Source organism: Phoenix dactylifera, chromosome 15 (genome assembly GCF_051530095.1).
Source record: "Phoenix dactylifera cultivar Ajwa chromosome 15, Ajwa_hap1_PhDact_Kaust_v1.1, whole genome shotgun sequence".
Classification (NCBI taxonomy): Eukaryota; Viridiplantae; Streptophyta; class Magnoliopsida; order Arecales; family Arecaceae; genus Phoenix; species Phoenix dactylifera.
Genome location: NC_143204.1, coordinates 23,930,905 through 23,946,204, shown reverse-complemented (window position 1 = coordinate 23,946,204; position 15,300 = coordinate 23,930,905). Strand labels below are relative to the sequence as shown.

The 15,300-nt window shown below is 36.2% G+C and overlaps 1 protein-coding gene and 1 non-coding gene across 5 annotated transcripts in view; one reads left to right on the top strand and one right to left on the bottom strand.

Annotated features, from left to right (window-relative positions):
- Nucleotides 1-550: 550 nt before the first annotated feature.
- Nucleotides 551-623, bottom strand: TRNAF-GAA (transfer RNA phenylalanine (anticodon GAA)). Its single transcript has one exon. It is a non-coding gene; the product is annotated as a tRNA-Phe (tRNA).
- Nucleotides 624-1,889: 1,266 nt separating this feature from the next.
- The window catches only part of LOC103705835 (calpain-type cysteine protease ADL1-like), a 33,769-nt gene continuing 20,358 nt past the window's right edge, over nt 1,890-15,300 (top strand). For 2 of the 4 annotated variants that reach the window (XM_088711529.1, XM_039134396.2), the window contains exons 1-10: nt 1,890-2,131; nt 2,568-2,741; nt 6,273-6,523; nt 7,834-8,016; nt 8,132-8,267; nt 8,483-8,613; nt 8,726-8,840; nt 8,939-9,974; nt 10,097-10,207; nt 12,601-12,659. In XM_088711529.1, the coding sequence (XP_088567655.1) occupies nt 2,614-2,741; nt 6,273-6,523; nt 7,834-8,016; nt 8,132-8,267; nt 8,483-8,613; nt 8,726-8,840; nt 8,939-9,974; nt 10,097-10,207; nt 12,601-12,659 (2,150 nt within the window). In that variant the 5' untranslated portion in view covers nt 1,890-2,131; nt 2,568-2,613. The remainder of the gene's footprint in view (nt 2,132-2,567; nt 2,742-6,272; nt 6,524-7,833; nt 8,017-8,131; nt 8,268-8,482; nt 8,614-8,725; nt 8,841-8,938; nt 9,975-10,096; nt 10,208-12,600; nt 12,660-15,300) is intronic. The other 2 variants (XM_008789711.4, XM_088711528.1) reach the window with 2 other exon arrangements.

Sequence of the window (15,300 nt, the reverse complement as noted above, 5' to 3'; positions counted from 1 at the left end):
GAAGCTGGCCGCCAAGCGCCACTTCTTGGAGCGCCTCCACCACCCTTGCCACCACCGTGGGTCCTCGTAATATTCAACTAATATAGTTCTCACAAACAACCACTCGCAATCTTCATTAACAAATAATGATAAAATAAATTATAACTATTGAAATTTGGGTGCATCAATTTAGATATATCTCTTCTCTTCCAATCCAAAATAAAGATCAATAAAAAATTCAAATACATTAATACCTATGAGACTATTTATTTTAGCGAACAAAAATGCCACCCTTGTTGGAGTTTCATACTATAGTAGTTTTTAGCTTACTCTTGTGTAAATTCTAAAAGTTAAAATAGTTTGACATCAAATAGTTAGTAAAATAAACAACCAAAAAATTAAAAAAATATATAAATATTTATATTTATAAAGTTTAGGTTTAGCCGATAGTTTTTGGATTTTTTTTTTTTTGATTAAGATAGATTGTTGCATATATTTTGTAAATTTGAAAAGACAACATAATTTGAAAAATAAATATTAGTCCTTTAACAATTTTAATTTAAAACTAATTTGCGGTGAGCGTGGATCGAACACGCGACCTTCAGATCTTCAGTCTGACGCTCTCCCAACTGAGCTATCCCCGCAATATTCCATTCTTCTTTACTTATTTTATTCAATGTCATACCAGGCCACCAGAGTTACGGGCACTAATACGTCGCATTGGCAAACATCTTTATAAATTAATCTATGCTCGAAGCCTAATGGTTATGGTTAAATTTAAGATTACATATATACGAATATTCTAATTAACCGAACTGGAACTCTTCTTGGCAGGAACCGGGCCTTCGTTTTCCCACGGCTTTGCTTGGCCCGGTCTAAAGCCCTAAATGGGTTAAAACCAAAAGTTCCAGGGTCAATCTCGAGTGATGCACGGAGTGACGCACGCAAGTCACATGCACTTGTCGCCGAGTACTATGCATTCACAGGTTGGATGGTCCAAATGCTATGGTCAAGTTCTTGGACAAAAACTCCATTTGACTTTGAACTTTTGTCATGCTTTTGAACCTCGAGAATCAATTTTAGAGAAAATATCACGTGTTTCCTCGCAGGAAGAAAAAAGAAATATCATTTGATGGAATAGACATGACATCTTCATTCTTCATCCATCATTCTTTAGTACCAAAGTTTCTCTACCAAATAACCACATGTAGCCATTGAACCACTCTTCACATTTTACATTGATACAGTTTAAATGTTTTAAAAGACAAAAAATAACTACTTGTATAAATTTTAAGACGCATATACAATTCAAATTCATGAAGCATAGAACACCAAAATCACATTCCACATTCTTGCTTACAAACAATTCAGTACTCAGTACAGATATTTTGACCAAGACTTTGATTTTGATGACTTATAATAAAATATAAACTAGGCATGTGGGCTGTCTTGACTGGAATGCTATGAAATGATTAGTTTGTTTATACTACATGTACCAATCTTTCAATTCTGGTTAAACTATAACAAATGTTACAATGCTATGTCGTTATCAGAGCCGGCCTAATCCTTAGGTGACCAAGATGGTCGCCTAAAGCTCCGGCCCAAAGAAGGCCCACCGCAGTGAAGGCCTCTTACCGAAAAAAAAATACCTTTCTAGAGAGTTCGTCTTAGTCCGGCCCACTGTAGAGAAGACTTTAAAGACAAAAGAAAAAAGAAAAAGATTTTTTTTTTAGTGAATTCGCCTTAGCCCCAAATGCTGTCAATATATAAAACTATCAAATGATTGTTTATTTATATTAGTATAAATTTTCAACGGAAGCTAGTTCTTCCGCCAAGTACATGCGTATACGCGCATGTAAGTAGGTAGGAGGAAGATTAAGTTAAAAGCTACGGGAGGAACACCGTAACATGGAATTTCGGGGTCTTAAAATAATCGGTAGTCAAATTTAGACTGCCTGAATTCAACTCTTTCTCCTCTCGCTGCCTCAGCATAGAAATTGACCAACGTCACCCTGTCTTCCCACTGGCCTCTCTCTCTCTCTCTTACGCGCGCGAGTCTGAGGGTTTTGGCACTGTGAGAAACCCCCGTCTCTTTTTCTTTCTCGATTTCTAGGGTTTCCGAGGAGAGGATTCGTGCGCCGAGAGCAAAAAGGTGCGGCTTTTGCCCTCCCCCGTCTAGCTAACTCTCCTCTGTCTCCGCCTAGCTCTAGCTCCTCCTCCCATCATTTTTGATCACAGGGTTTCTGGGATCGATCAAGATTTGTGCTGCCCCTTTTCGCTATTGGAGAGTCTTGTCCTATATCATCCCTTTCGCAGGGTTTCCCGAGGGTGTCTTCTTGAAATTTTTTGGGTTGTCTCTGTTCCTTTCTTTGGCGTTTCGGGGAAAGAAAATGCTGGTTTTTGGAAGCTCTGGATGGGGAAAATAACGGAAGTATTTTGTTGCTCTGGGTTGCTTTTGGTTAGAAGCAAATCTGTGCCTAGTAGAGCTAGAGTTGCTGACGTGGATACTAGTTGGTCTTGGATTGTTTAATTTGGTTCATATTTTTCCAAAGCTTGAATCTTTTTCTGTTTCTCTTGCTTTCCTGCAGACTTTTAGTTCCATGGTTTGATTTGAAAACGGTGGGGGGAGGGGGCATGGAAGGGGACGAGCATCTTCAGGTCGTTCTAGCATGCAGTTTCTGCGGAGCTCTTTTCTCCATCCTAAGTCCTCTCAGTGTTTGGATTCTGTGGGCTGTAAATTGGCGGCCTTGGAGGATATATAGGTATTGTCTGTATACGCCAATTGTACCTTTTGGTGCTATTTTTGTTCTACTGCTGGTGTTGTTGCGGATAGTGGTTATGGATCGGCTTCAGCTTTAGTCAAGCATTAAATGAATAACTTAACTTATAATTATGAGTAAATACCATCATGCTTGGTTACCCGAATTTATAACCCAATAGACAAACAAGACATTTCGATATTTACTTGTATAAATATTTTCATGCTGTCTCATGACTTTAGAACTGGCCGAACTTATAACCATATCCCACATTTTAGAAGTCAGCTCCATGACTTCCTCCTATTCATTACTCATATCAAGGGCCATGTCCTTATTCAATTCCAGACTCTGCAAAGATCTCCTTATATATTTTTTTTTGATTAGTTCTTGTTCTGCTTGTTCTCACAGTGTCCGTGCACACATCAACATGATGGTAGCATTGGTCCTAATTAATGATTCTCTATGCCCTCAATCTAGCCAGACGTTTTTTTCCTAGATGCTGCATATCCATTGCAGATCACTTTAGAAAGGATTCTGGCCATTGTTTTGGCATCATTATGACAATTATTTCTGGCATGTGATCAATTTAATAATGAATCATGATTGGGCGGTCAAGTTAATTGGATAATCTAGCAGAATTATTCTGTCTATTAGAGGATGACCTTTCACAGATATTATTATCCACTTTGTGACAGAATTTCAAAATCTGCAACCTTCACTTATTTATTGCATGCACGGAGATAGCGGCAAGCATTCATAATTAGAAATGCACATTATCAAACTTACCATAAAGTCAATGAAACAGCCATCTCATGGCATGTTCTGGCAGGCTTGACAATCTTATCTCGCCATTCCTCGAGAAAAGACTATATATTCTGATATAAAAAGTATGTCATTTAGTTCTCTTCATATTTAAATTCCTTTTGTATCACCCAAACACGAGAACTGAATTCAACAAAACCATCATGTATTCATGGAACCCTTGAGATATGGCCCTCTGATTTGGATGGATGAATTGATGGTCGAGGGGACTGTCTATGACCATGGGTTAATTTTTCCTGCCTAATTTACAGAATATATTTCTTTCTTCTCCCCATGTAGAATTCTTTAAGCTTTCTCTAAGGGTAAGTATGTTCTTCACATTCAGCTAGGACAATCATTTTGCTTTTCTATAACAGTCATTGACAGTGATCTCCCATCTTGAATGGAGTGTCACATTAAATCGAATGTGCTGAAGCAGCCAAACTTTAAGCTTGCATATTTTCTTTGGAAGCTAGTTTTGTTTCAAATCGCACACGATCCTGTTCAGCCGATGTCTACTCTTACAATGTCTATTCTTCTAATTCCCCTTTATGTGTTCCCTTTTGACAAGATATATTTGTTCCTGCATGTCATTGCATGAATGCTTCCTATTTCGTTTTATTATTTTCTTCCGGTTTTTCTGAGAATAAGTTTGTAGGCTTAATGGTATATAAATATAAAATAATGGATAAGATAATTGGCTAAGTTCATAGGCTTAGTAATGGATAAGATAATAATTGGCTATGGTTTAGAGTCAAAGCATGAAGTAACAAGTTTGGTGACTAAATGAGAAGTGCACATCCTCTTTAACTTTATCAGTAGAAACTTCAAAATCATTAGAATAATAAGCCTCAAAGTATGTTCTGGAAGTTGAGGAGGTGCTTGCTTCTTTTCTGGTGATATGTCGCTTGGATGAAAGCCCTTACTTGGTTTACGGATAAAATACTAAAAAACGTCAACAGTAAATGGTGCAGAAACCTAGTTGACTTGCCAATGGATAGTTTGCTCTTAATTGGAATTTCTCTTTATATAAAAAAAGAAGGTCAGTGCAAGCTCTCTTACAAGGTGCTGAGGTACATACTGTACTATGGTCCCGAATCTGTCTGATTGTTTGGAGGAGTTATTCGCCTTGTTAAGGAAGAAATGCCCTAACTACAAAGAAGATGCTCTGCCCATGCACAATGTATACAAAGTTGAAATTAGCACTTTTTTTCGAAATAAATTAGGGTGGGGCATGAAAGAAATTCTAGAGAGGGATAGAGTGAGAATTGGTTGTCCAGTTTGGGTGTGAAAAATAGCAATAGAAAACAGAGGATGAAATTTGGGAACAAAGGATTTTTGGAGTCACCTATAGGGAAATTTTGATTGCCACTCCTATCATGATAATGCACATCTTATGTGCCTGTCGCTCTATAAACAAGGGAAGACTTCATCTGAAGTTCTGAACAATGATAAAAGCAAGTATTTTACTTAAAAATATTGAGGGGCGTATGTACAAAATTTCTTTTCCCCTAAATTTCAATCTTGAAATTAATCTATGTTTCTTCTTGACAATGGGAAAACCCATATTCCATTGTTTCTTAATGCACGAAAGGGACTCCTTGTCCAATTCAAGTAAAATGGGTGTATTTTTAACCCATATGCTAGAAAACATGCTCATGTCTTTTGGACTAACTTATTTTGAAGTAGGTTTCTAGTTTTGAATCATAATTTTATGATGGTGGTGGCGGTAGTGGTGGATGGTGATGCTTTTTTTCAAAAATCTTTGGGTTGACATTAGGATGCAAAGGCTTTCAATTTGGAGTCCAATATCTTCTATTTAGGGTCCTTGTTTTTCTATCTAGATTAATTACTTTTGTGGGTAGTTGAATTATTTTTATTATTTCAATATTCTTGATCTGGAAATTGATGACTAAAGCCTATATAATTTGTTTGAATTAGTAATAAAATATCAAATAGTCAAGTTTTATTGGTTATTTTATGTGTATAATTTTACTGTCAAATATCTTTTTTATGCTCCGAAACATAATTTTATGTTTAAGACTTTAAGTTAAAATGAGATCCTCGCATTATATCAATTTTCTGGAAGTGGCTGTATTAATTGATATGACCCATCAATGTTCCTAGACTCCTTCTGTCCAAAGAGTCTCAGATGGTTGCTTCCTATCTGCAGTAGCCAAATTAGAGTAAAACCAGTCAGGTAGATTCCCTACTTGCTGACTGGTTATCCAAGTTTTTTTGAAGGCACTACTCTTGCTTATAAATACCCTGATTTAGTCACTTTTGATGAATTTGCATTGTGTTGATGCCAGGTTTAGGGGTGATTGTACAATGTACTGAAAACTTGTTGGGACATAAATAGATTCATAAAACGAATTCCAAGTTGATGCTTTAGGCTAAGTCAAATGTGCATTGTTATTGTTATCATTCTCTGTTTCTCTATGTCATGCCTGGATAGTTATATCTATTTTAAATTATTGATGTAATGTGCAAACTGATAGTTATGTTGAAGGTTATTTATCTGCATGCCTGTGAAATCTGTGGCTTTGCATTTAATTTTCGGCTCTTGCTTTTAGGCAAAATCAACTAAGATTTTAGGGTGGTTCTTATCAGTTTTCAGCCCTTGTGACATGTATTTATCTATATGATGATTTCACAGTAGACTGCCTGCAACTGTTGCTTGTCAAATTTGATTTCTGTCCACTTATATATTTTACATTCTTCAATCCTCAGTTGGATATATGCAAGAAAATGGCCAGAAATTATCCAAGGGCCCCAATTAAGTGCAGTCTGCAGTTCTCTATCTATGTTTGCATGGATGATTGTTCTTTCTCCCATTGCAGTTGTAATAGTATGGGGAAGTATACTTATTGCACTTTTGAGTCGGAATATAATTGGATTGGCTGTAATAATGGCTGGCACAGCTCTTTTGTTGGCCTTCTATTCTATAATGCTTTGGTGGAGAACACAATGGCAAAGCTCAAGTATGTAAATTTCCACTCTTTCTTTAGATTCTGCATTTTTACGTCAATAGTATTGACTATGTAGTAATTTGGATTGTTTTCATTCTCTTGCACCTGTGAAAGGTCTTAGAATTTGACATGCTATTTCAGTTCAAGCATTGTAAAATTTTCTTTTGAACAATTCGCTTCCAATTTAACTAAAAAATTATTGACGGTAAATATTCTTGCCATCTGCTTCTTTCGTCATGTGATTTCTTTTCACCCATTTGGAGTTGCATTTTTTTTTTTTTGTTTTAATTTACTGGTGCATATGCTGTTTAGCTGATTCTTTCCTATTCTCCACACTTATTTTATCCTCTCTCCCATAATGCTTCCTGTGGTTTGAAGGGAGCACTAGATTTAACCTTCTTTGGATGCCATCATAATAACTACTGGGCAAATTGAATGACTGTGAGATGGGGGTTTGTTGTTTATATAAGACAATGGCAAGACATGAATGACATGCTTAATTCGAGAGCACACACAGGTGATTGCCTTGATAACATCTACAATGTCTATAGTGCTTCATGAAATTTGAATAAGAAAAGTATAAATAGATGAAAATTCACAATATGTGGATGATATGGATTTTTAATCATAAAATCAAGACAATAATGCTTGTATGAAGTAATGCCTACAGAGTGGCATCTCTGCTGGTAATGTTCGGATTATGCCCATGGTTGTATGATCAGTTATATTTTGTGTACTACTTGTTCACTGCATATGTCCCTAAGATATACTAATGTGCAACATTAAATGCAAAATTTAATGTTCACTAGCAATCCACTGCTTTAATTCTTCTCAAATCTAATAACAGAACCTATAAGATGAATTTTTTTAAGCTTAATAGCTTGATGAATGTCCTCCACAAGGTCTTGTCTGCCATGTTCATATCTAAGATATGAGGTCTTGGATATGACCTATTTTAGAGACATTTAATAATGTATTTTTTTATAAATATATTAATTATGGCGTCAATGTTGAGCTTCTTGTTGAGTCTTGAGATCTCTTTTAGTAATGAAGATTTTCCTTTTCCTTTTCTATTAGGAACAACCTTTTGAGCTATTAGTTGATTGGCCTTATGCTGTGCATGCACATAACACTAAATTAGTTAACTTTCCACAAGTAAGTGATCATGCTATTGTTGCATTTGTTCTATCAAAAGGAATGCATTCTCATCTTTCTTTTGGTCATCATAATGCTATTACTATAACTTAAGAGATAGATATGCCATTTAATAATCAGTAAAAACAACTACACAGCATCACTAGTTATTAGTTTTCTCATTGCAGGAGCAGTTGCGTATCTTCTTCTCCTGGCTGTAGCTCTACTTTGTGCATACGAACTTTGCGCTGTTTATGTCACAGCTGGTGCAAGTGCCTCCGAGCGATATTCACCATCTGGATTCTTCTTTGGCGTGTCTGCTATAGCACTAGCAATCAACATGTTATTCATTTGCAGAATGGTTTTCAATGGTAATTACAGTTTTTCCTTATGTTTTTCTTTGAGATCCTTAAACTTTCTCTCTTTTTTTATATAGAAATACATGAGGTCTTGTGCCTAATGTTTTTATAAATACTTATGTATCAGGAGCTGGATTTGATGTGGATGATTATGTGCGAAGGTCTTACAAATTTGCATATTCTGATTGTATTGAAGTGGGTCCTGTTGCTTGCTTGCCTGACCCACCAGATCCAAATGAGTTGTACATGCGGAAATCCCGTAGGCAAGTCCAAGCTATAAGTTCTTCTACTCATTCATGATGTTTTATTTATGAAGAGATGAATATAGTATAAACCAGTGTGGAACCCTAGTTTTATCATAGAACTTTTCAATGTATTCTGCTATGTTGGCTGTTTCATAATACATGGTGGCTTACCATCTTATTCTTTTGTGTTCTAGTATATTTTTGTCCATTCTAATCTTGTTTTTTTACCATAGGGCTTTACATCTAGGACTCCTCTATGTTGGTTCACTGCTCGTACTTCTTGTGTACTCCATCTTATATGGTTTGACAGCTAAGGAAGCACATTGGTTGGGGGCCATAACTTCAGTCGCTGTTATTGTTCTGGGTAGTTTTTTTGGTCACCTGTATATGCATACATACATACATACATATACACACATAGTATTGATACCCATGAATATCTTTTTGAAGCTGCATATCTGTTTCACTTGTAACAGACTGGAATATGGGAGCATGCTTGTTTGGGTTTGAGATACTCAAAAGTCGAGTGCTGGCATTGTTTGTTGCTGGAATGTCGAGGATTTTTCTTATCTGCTTTGGAGTGCATTACTGGTAGACATTTATCTTCATGCACAGTTTTATTTAATATGTATGGTTGTAGATGACTATTTTTGGATGCTACTGTTAAATTAAATTATTTCTATCTTTAGGTACTTGGGACATTGCATAAGTTATGCTTTTGTAGCGTCGGTGTTATTGGCTGCTGCTGTTTCTCGTCGCCTATCTGTCTCAGACCCCTTGGTTGCAAGAAGAGATGCTTTAAGAAGCACTGTAATACGCCTACGAGAAGGATTCCTACGAAAAGGACAAAGTAGTTCTTCAGGTTCTTCTGAAGGTTGTGGATCCAGTGTGAAACGTAGTAGCAGTAGTGTTGAAGCAGGTCAGCATGGTAGTGCTATCAAGGCTATCTGCAGAAGTAACTCACACTTTGTTAGTGTTGGCAGCAATTGGAACAATTGGCTTCTTGGTCGCTCCCGTAGCTGCCAAGAAGGTGTCAATTGTGACAAGAACATAGACAGCGGCAGGGCAAGTTTAGCATTACGTAGCAATTCATGCCGTTGTATTGTTCAGGATTCTGAAATGGTCACAGCATCTGCTGATAGACATTTTGATCACAAGAGCTCGCTGCTTGTTTGCTCTAGCTGTGGATTGGAGAGCCAAGGCTGTGAATCAAGGAGATCAGTTGCTACTTCAACAAATCAGCAAGCATTGGATTTGAATTTAGCTCTAGTTTTCCATGACAGGCTACATGATCCAAGGATCACATCTATGTTGAAGAGAAAAGCAGGAGGAGATCATGAGTTGATGAGTCTGCTAAAAGATAAAGGTCTGGATCCAAATTTTGCTTTCATGCTGAAGGAGAAGGGTTTGGATCCTAGGATTTTAGCGTTATTGCAGAGAAGTAGTTTAGATGCAGATAGAGATCATCAAGAGGCCACAGATGTTGCTGTCACTGATTCAGATAGAGCGGATATTGTTGTCCTGAATCAAATATCTTTATCAGAAGAACTTAGGCGCCAGGGCTTGGAAAAATGGCTTTACCTTTCCAGGCTTATATTTCACCAAAGTGTTGGCACCCCAGAGCGTGCTTGGTTCCTTTTTACTTTTCTCTTCATCGTAGAAACAGTAATTGTGGCAGTTTTTCGCCCAAAGCCTGTTAAAGTTATAAATGCTACACATGAGCAGGTAAAAAGATCCTTTGATCCTTAAAACAAAAATCATGAGTTTTTATTTCAAGCTTTTGAGATTATCGCAGACTTGAATAGTTGTTAAATATTGATCATTTACTTTGATCTGCACTTCTGCAGTTTGAATTTGGTTTCTCTATTCTGCTTCTCTCCCCTGTTGTCTGTTCCATCATGGCATTTCTCTGCTCTCTTCATGCAGAAGAAATGGCCATGACTTCCAGACTCCGCAAGGTGAACTGAATAGCTTGTTATATTTTTATTTCAGATGCTATTTCATGTGGGAATTAGGCTATTTAGCTATCGGAAATGTTATTTTTCTTCTTCCCTGATAAGATGATATTTTGGAGTTAGCAGACAGATTAATCTTTTCATTCTGGCATTTGGTGTGTTTTGGTTTGTATTTTGAGCTGTATTCCTGCTGGAGTAATAATTTGTTTCTAACTGGTATTCTGCATTAGGATATAAGAAGCTAACTTTGCTGGTTGGATTGTGAATCCATATGGTCATGGAACTGAATTTCCTAATTGTTATGAGAAAAAGGAAAACAAGTATAATATAGAAAGGCTGAAGTAAGGTGCTGGACTTCCATTTGTTTAAATGATTGTGGTGCAAACATCTTGTACATCTTGATGTCTAGCATATTTATATTTTTGTAAACTAATATTTGCGATAAGGTTTCAGATTGTAATTATATTTCAATGTTTTATGGGAAATGTGATCATCCTCATTTTGTCATTGACAGTGAAGTTTATGACATTATATATGATGTAATCTCATCATTTTTTTACTTGCTTCTGTCTATATGTTTTAGTTTATATTCACTAGCCTTCTTAAGTTATGTATATTCTAAATTGACAAGCATTCATTTCCTTAATCATAAGTATTATATAAACATTCCCATTGCTTAGTATTTCTGAATGCAGCCATGGTCATTTGATAATTCTGTTTTTCTGATTAACTTCAACATGCAATTTATATCCTCATTATTTTATTTTCATAAATGTAAAGAAGTGTGTGGTTCATTTGGCTTCTAACTTCTATTTTTCAGCTATAATTTGTTTAAAAGTGTCCTGTATGTCAATATCTTTTTGCTAAATGTTATAATGACTAATGACAAAAAAGAAAAAAGCCAAAGAATTATCTTGAAATTACATATAGACTTCAGTTGCATGCTTCATTATTCTTTGAGACTGCATGTTCCTTTGCTAGAGCATAATAATTTAAAATATATGCCGGTTTTAGGTCTTAGGACTCTAATTATCAATAAAAAGGGTCTTAGGACTAACATTGGTGAGGTTGTCATTTCTTATAAAGTCGGTAATTAGTATGCATGTCGGTCGTATTGATTAATGCAAATAAGAAAATTTTATCTGTGAGAATGTATTGAATACCAAGTAAAACACCTTCTACAGGGGACTGACATTGTGATATAAATGGATTTAGAGGAAAGTCTTTCCAAGCTTGTACTGTCATCCTCCCTCCTGCCTAAGCATGGGAGTTCGCTATCTTGTTGGCCTCTTAAGCAAAATGGAGTACCTTAATTGGTGATATTCCTCACTTTGTTATAATTTATAAGAGAATAGAAGTTTTGGCAGTACACCTTCTTGCGGACCAAATATTAGCTTAACCAAAGAGTCAAAGTCAAACATATTATAAAATTTTATAGTTATGTTGGTACTGGCTAAAATATTACAGCTTGTAGATTGAAGTCAACAAGCAGCAAACTATTTGATAAGAGTATCAACTGCAATGGTCATCCTAGCTTCATTTATAGAATTCGCACTTTCTAGATTGCGTAAGAGATGATAAGGACAAATGCTGAACTAGACTTCTTAGTTGTCACAGATAGTTCAAGTGTATTATACCAAAATTACTACCAATGAACTGAATGAAATATCATACTTCCTACTTTTTCTACCAACCACATGGAATACCAACTACATATGTCCAATTTACCACCAATAATTGTGTACTCTGCCAATCCATTTATCACGGCACACATTATCATAAACAGATATGCAACTGTCTGCCACTGCTTCAAAGAGACATGGAAGCTTAATTATCTTATTTTTCCTAATATAAACCATTTTGGATAGCCCTATATTGATGAATAAATGTATTTTGCACTTCAATATATAAAAAGACATTGTGCACTCAGTATCCTCTTAATGATGCATTATTTTATTTTCTTGATGACATGCCCCACATGGAACATTTAGCTGAATCTTGCTGACGCTGTAGTTTGTTGACATAGGTAGCTGTACAGCAAGTTCATTTCATTTGTTGACATAGTCGACTTTGGAGTGTCGAGTCAACTTGCTGAACATCATGATAGCTGTTATAAGTAAAACCAGAATAATCATTAAAGTACCATAATATTGCAAGAACAACCAAATTAATTATTTTCACGGAACCGAAATAATGATTTTCTGCATGACTCTCAGTACTGATAAATCCTTTTCCAATGTTTGATGTCCTTCTTCCCTATTGAATATTTTTTTCTTCTATTCCTGCTTTGACTATGTGAATTAAATAAATGCATATTTCTACAGCTGTCTACTTCTTTATTTCATCTTGTCTACTATTTTGTCATTGTTATTTCTGACTTGGTTTTATATCTTCAGTGTGGTTTTATCGCTTGGCTTCTGAGTACTTGTGTTGGTCTTCTTCTCTCTTTCTTAAGGTATGTATATTTTCTTTCTTCTCATGGCAGACATCTATTTGTCTGCCCCCCAACCCCAAGCGTTATACTTAACCTCATTATGCATTAAATGCCCTGTTCATAAGTAAAGCGAATACATGTTCGCCATATATGGTTTGCACTGGGATCTTTCAATACTATCACATGATTGCATTACTTTTGAATAGATTCAGCATTGTTTCGATTATGCTTTTATGAGCTATGGCCTACTTTTGCTTTCAAATGATTATGATAGTCCACTTTAAAAACGAGTTTGTAAGATATGATTTTGCAAAAAAGAGGAAGAACAAAAAACCAAAATGATAAAACACAAGGAAAGATAGCCCAATTGAGTCACCCTTACAACCAAACTTAGGAACTTGTGATGTATTCCCTATCTGGAACACCACACTATTTCTTTCCCTCCAAATTTTTCACCATGTGTACTCAGCAGCTCAACTTGGGTTGTTCCAAGGTAAAAAACGAGCCTCCATATGTATAGCAAGCAGCGTTAGAATTGCTGATGCCAAAATCTCTAAATAAAATTGGTGAACTCAATTAGGAAAAGATACAAATGTCTTGGTCTCCTTTCAGAGGCAAGTCTGATTGACTTTAGTTCCCTTTTTATACGAAATGTTGGAATTACCTGGAAAGCCATTCACTTTATTGTTTGTTTCTACTGGCTCAGGAAGAGGTGAATAACAGCATAAATATGCCTACTCTAGTAAGTGGATAAATTAAGGTTGTTTATATATTTATGAATGAGAAAATGGTCCTATAATCTGAGACAAGGCTATGGTTTGAAAGGTAGGATGGAGCCTGAACTTTTAACCTGTTATTTGCCAAAACCCAAATTATTGATATAAAACTTCATCACAATATAAGATTCATTAAACTGAATTATATACCGGACTTCTGTTTTTATGCAGCTCCACCATTGTAGTGAATTGATGAAGTAAAACTTCTTTTGATCCTCAAGGGAATTGCTGGGGTATCTATAGATGTTCCATTTAACTTCTCTATGTTTACAAAAATGACCCACAAATAGTTACAGATATGCCATTATGGGAGTGATTTTAGGTTTTCTTAGTCAAATTCTTAATCCTTAGTACAAGCTTCTCAGGATAACTTCCCTCTTTTGGTCTGATAAATTCATCTGTCTTATTTGGAAAATAAAATGGTGGTCCTTAACACTACTGGACTAAGTACATAATGTAATCTTTATAATCATTGATGAGTTTGTGGTTTGCCTTGTGCTGTTGACATGACGTGTTTCTAGTCTGTTCCTGACATATCATAAGGTTGCCAAGTTTATATCCTTAGGCTGCTATGAGTGGATTGAGTAATTGTTCAGAGTGTTACCTGGACACTGCTGTCCTCCTCCTTTCTGTGATTTGGGTGAACCCCCCTCTCTCTCATGGTTGTCGATGCATGAATGAGCAAAAAGAAAGAACAAAAGAAAAAAGGAGAGGGGGGAAGGGGTGAGAGGGGATCCCTGCTTCTCTGCTCTGCATCCTCCTCAAGCTATGGCAGATGGCATGGTTTCCAAGGCTGTAAACCCTGATCGCTGCTTGAAGGCAGAGGGGATTCACTACCGATCCTTCTCTGCAATGCCCTTATACCCAAGGTTTTGGGTGAATAGGGACTCATGATAGAAAGAAAGAAAGCAAGAAAGAGGCAGTGACATTTCCCTGAGTGTATGGGCGAGGCCTAATAAAAGTAAGGTCAAAATATTCCATGTGTATTGGACCTCCTACCAGGCTTGTGGTAACATGGGATTAATGCATTACCACCCAAAATTGTTGCTGCATACAGTCTAGCTGTCGAAGCATTTTGAAGCCCATAGAAATGATTCAACAATCAAAATAATTTTAATCAAAGCTCTCTCTATGTATATATGAATCAAGTATTGCCATACCAGTTGATACCGTACCATACCGAGCGCACTGTACCAGTACCGAACGGTATGCGGTACTGTACCGTACCAACTTTCGGTGTGCCGAGCTGTATCATACTTAACCGTGTACTGACATTATATTAGGGTGGTACCGGTATGGGGTTTAGTACTGAGACGACGCACCTTGTATGAATGTATGCATATGTATATGTATATGCCTGTAAATTGTGCAGTTGTGTCCACACTATGTCAGATTCTTTGAGACACTTGGGCACTTGATAGTTGATACCCATGTCCCGTGTCTAGGGAACACTGGTTGTTCAACTCCTGAATGCTTGCTTGCATTTGATTGTGTTCATGAAGCTCATAAGTCTGACATTCTAAACCTTGTGCTGCTGTTTTACATGAAACAAAAGCCATTAATGAAATATTCTCTTATAGTTTTTCTGTTTGATGATTTCAGTTGTGCAAATTTGGCTGTCCACCATTCAGTTTGAACTGTATTTATTAGCATCATCATCTCCTTTCAGTTTGCATCATCATCAAGTAAAGAATGTGCAGAGTAGATGAATGAAGAAAAATAGGAAATTATGTACAAAAATAAAGAGCTACTTTAAAAAATAAGGAGCTACTTTACACTGTTATAAGACTGTGTATAGCATGTAATGTGAAACAAACATCATCTCTATTCATTATGATATTCATATACTACCACTTCTAATATATCCATTCCGTGTTCTATGCCAA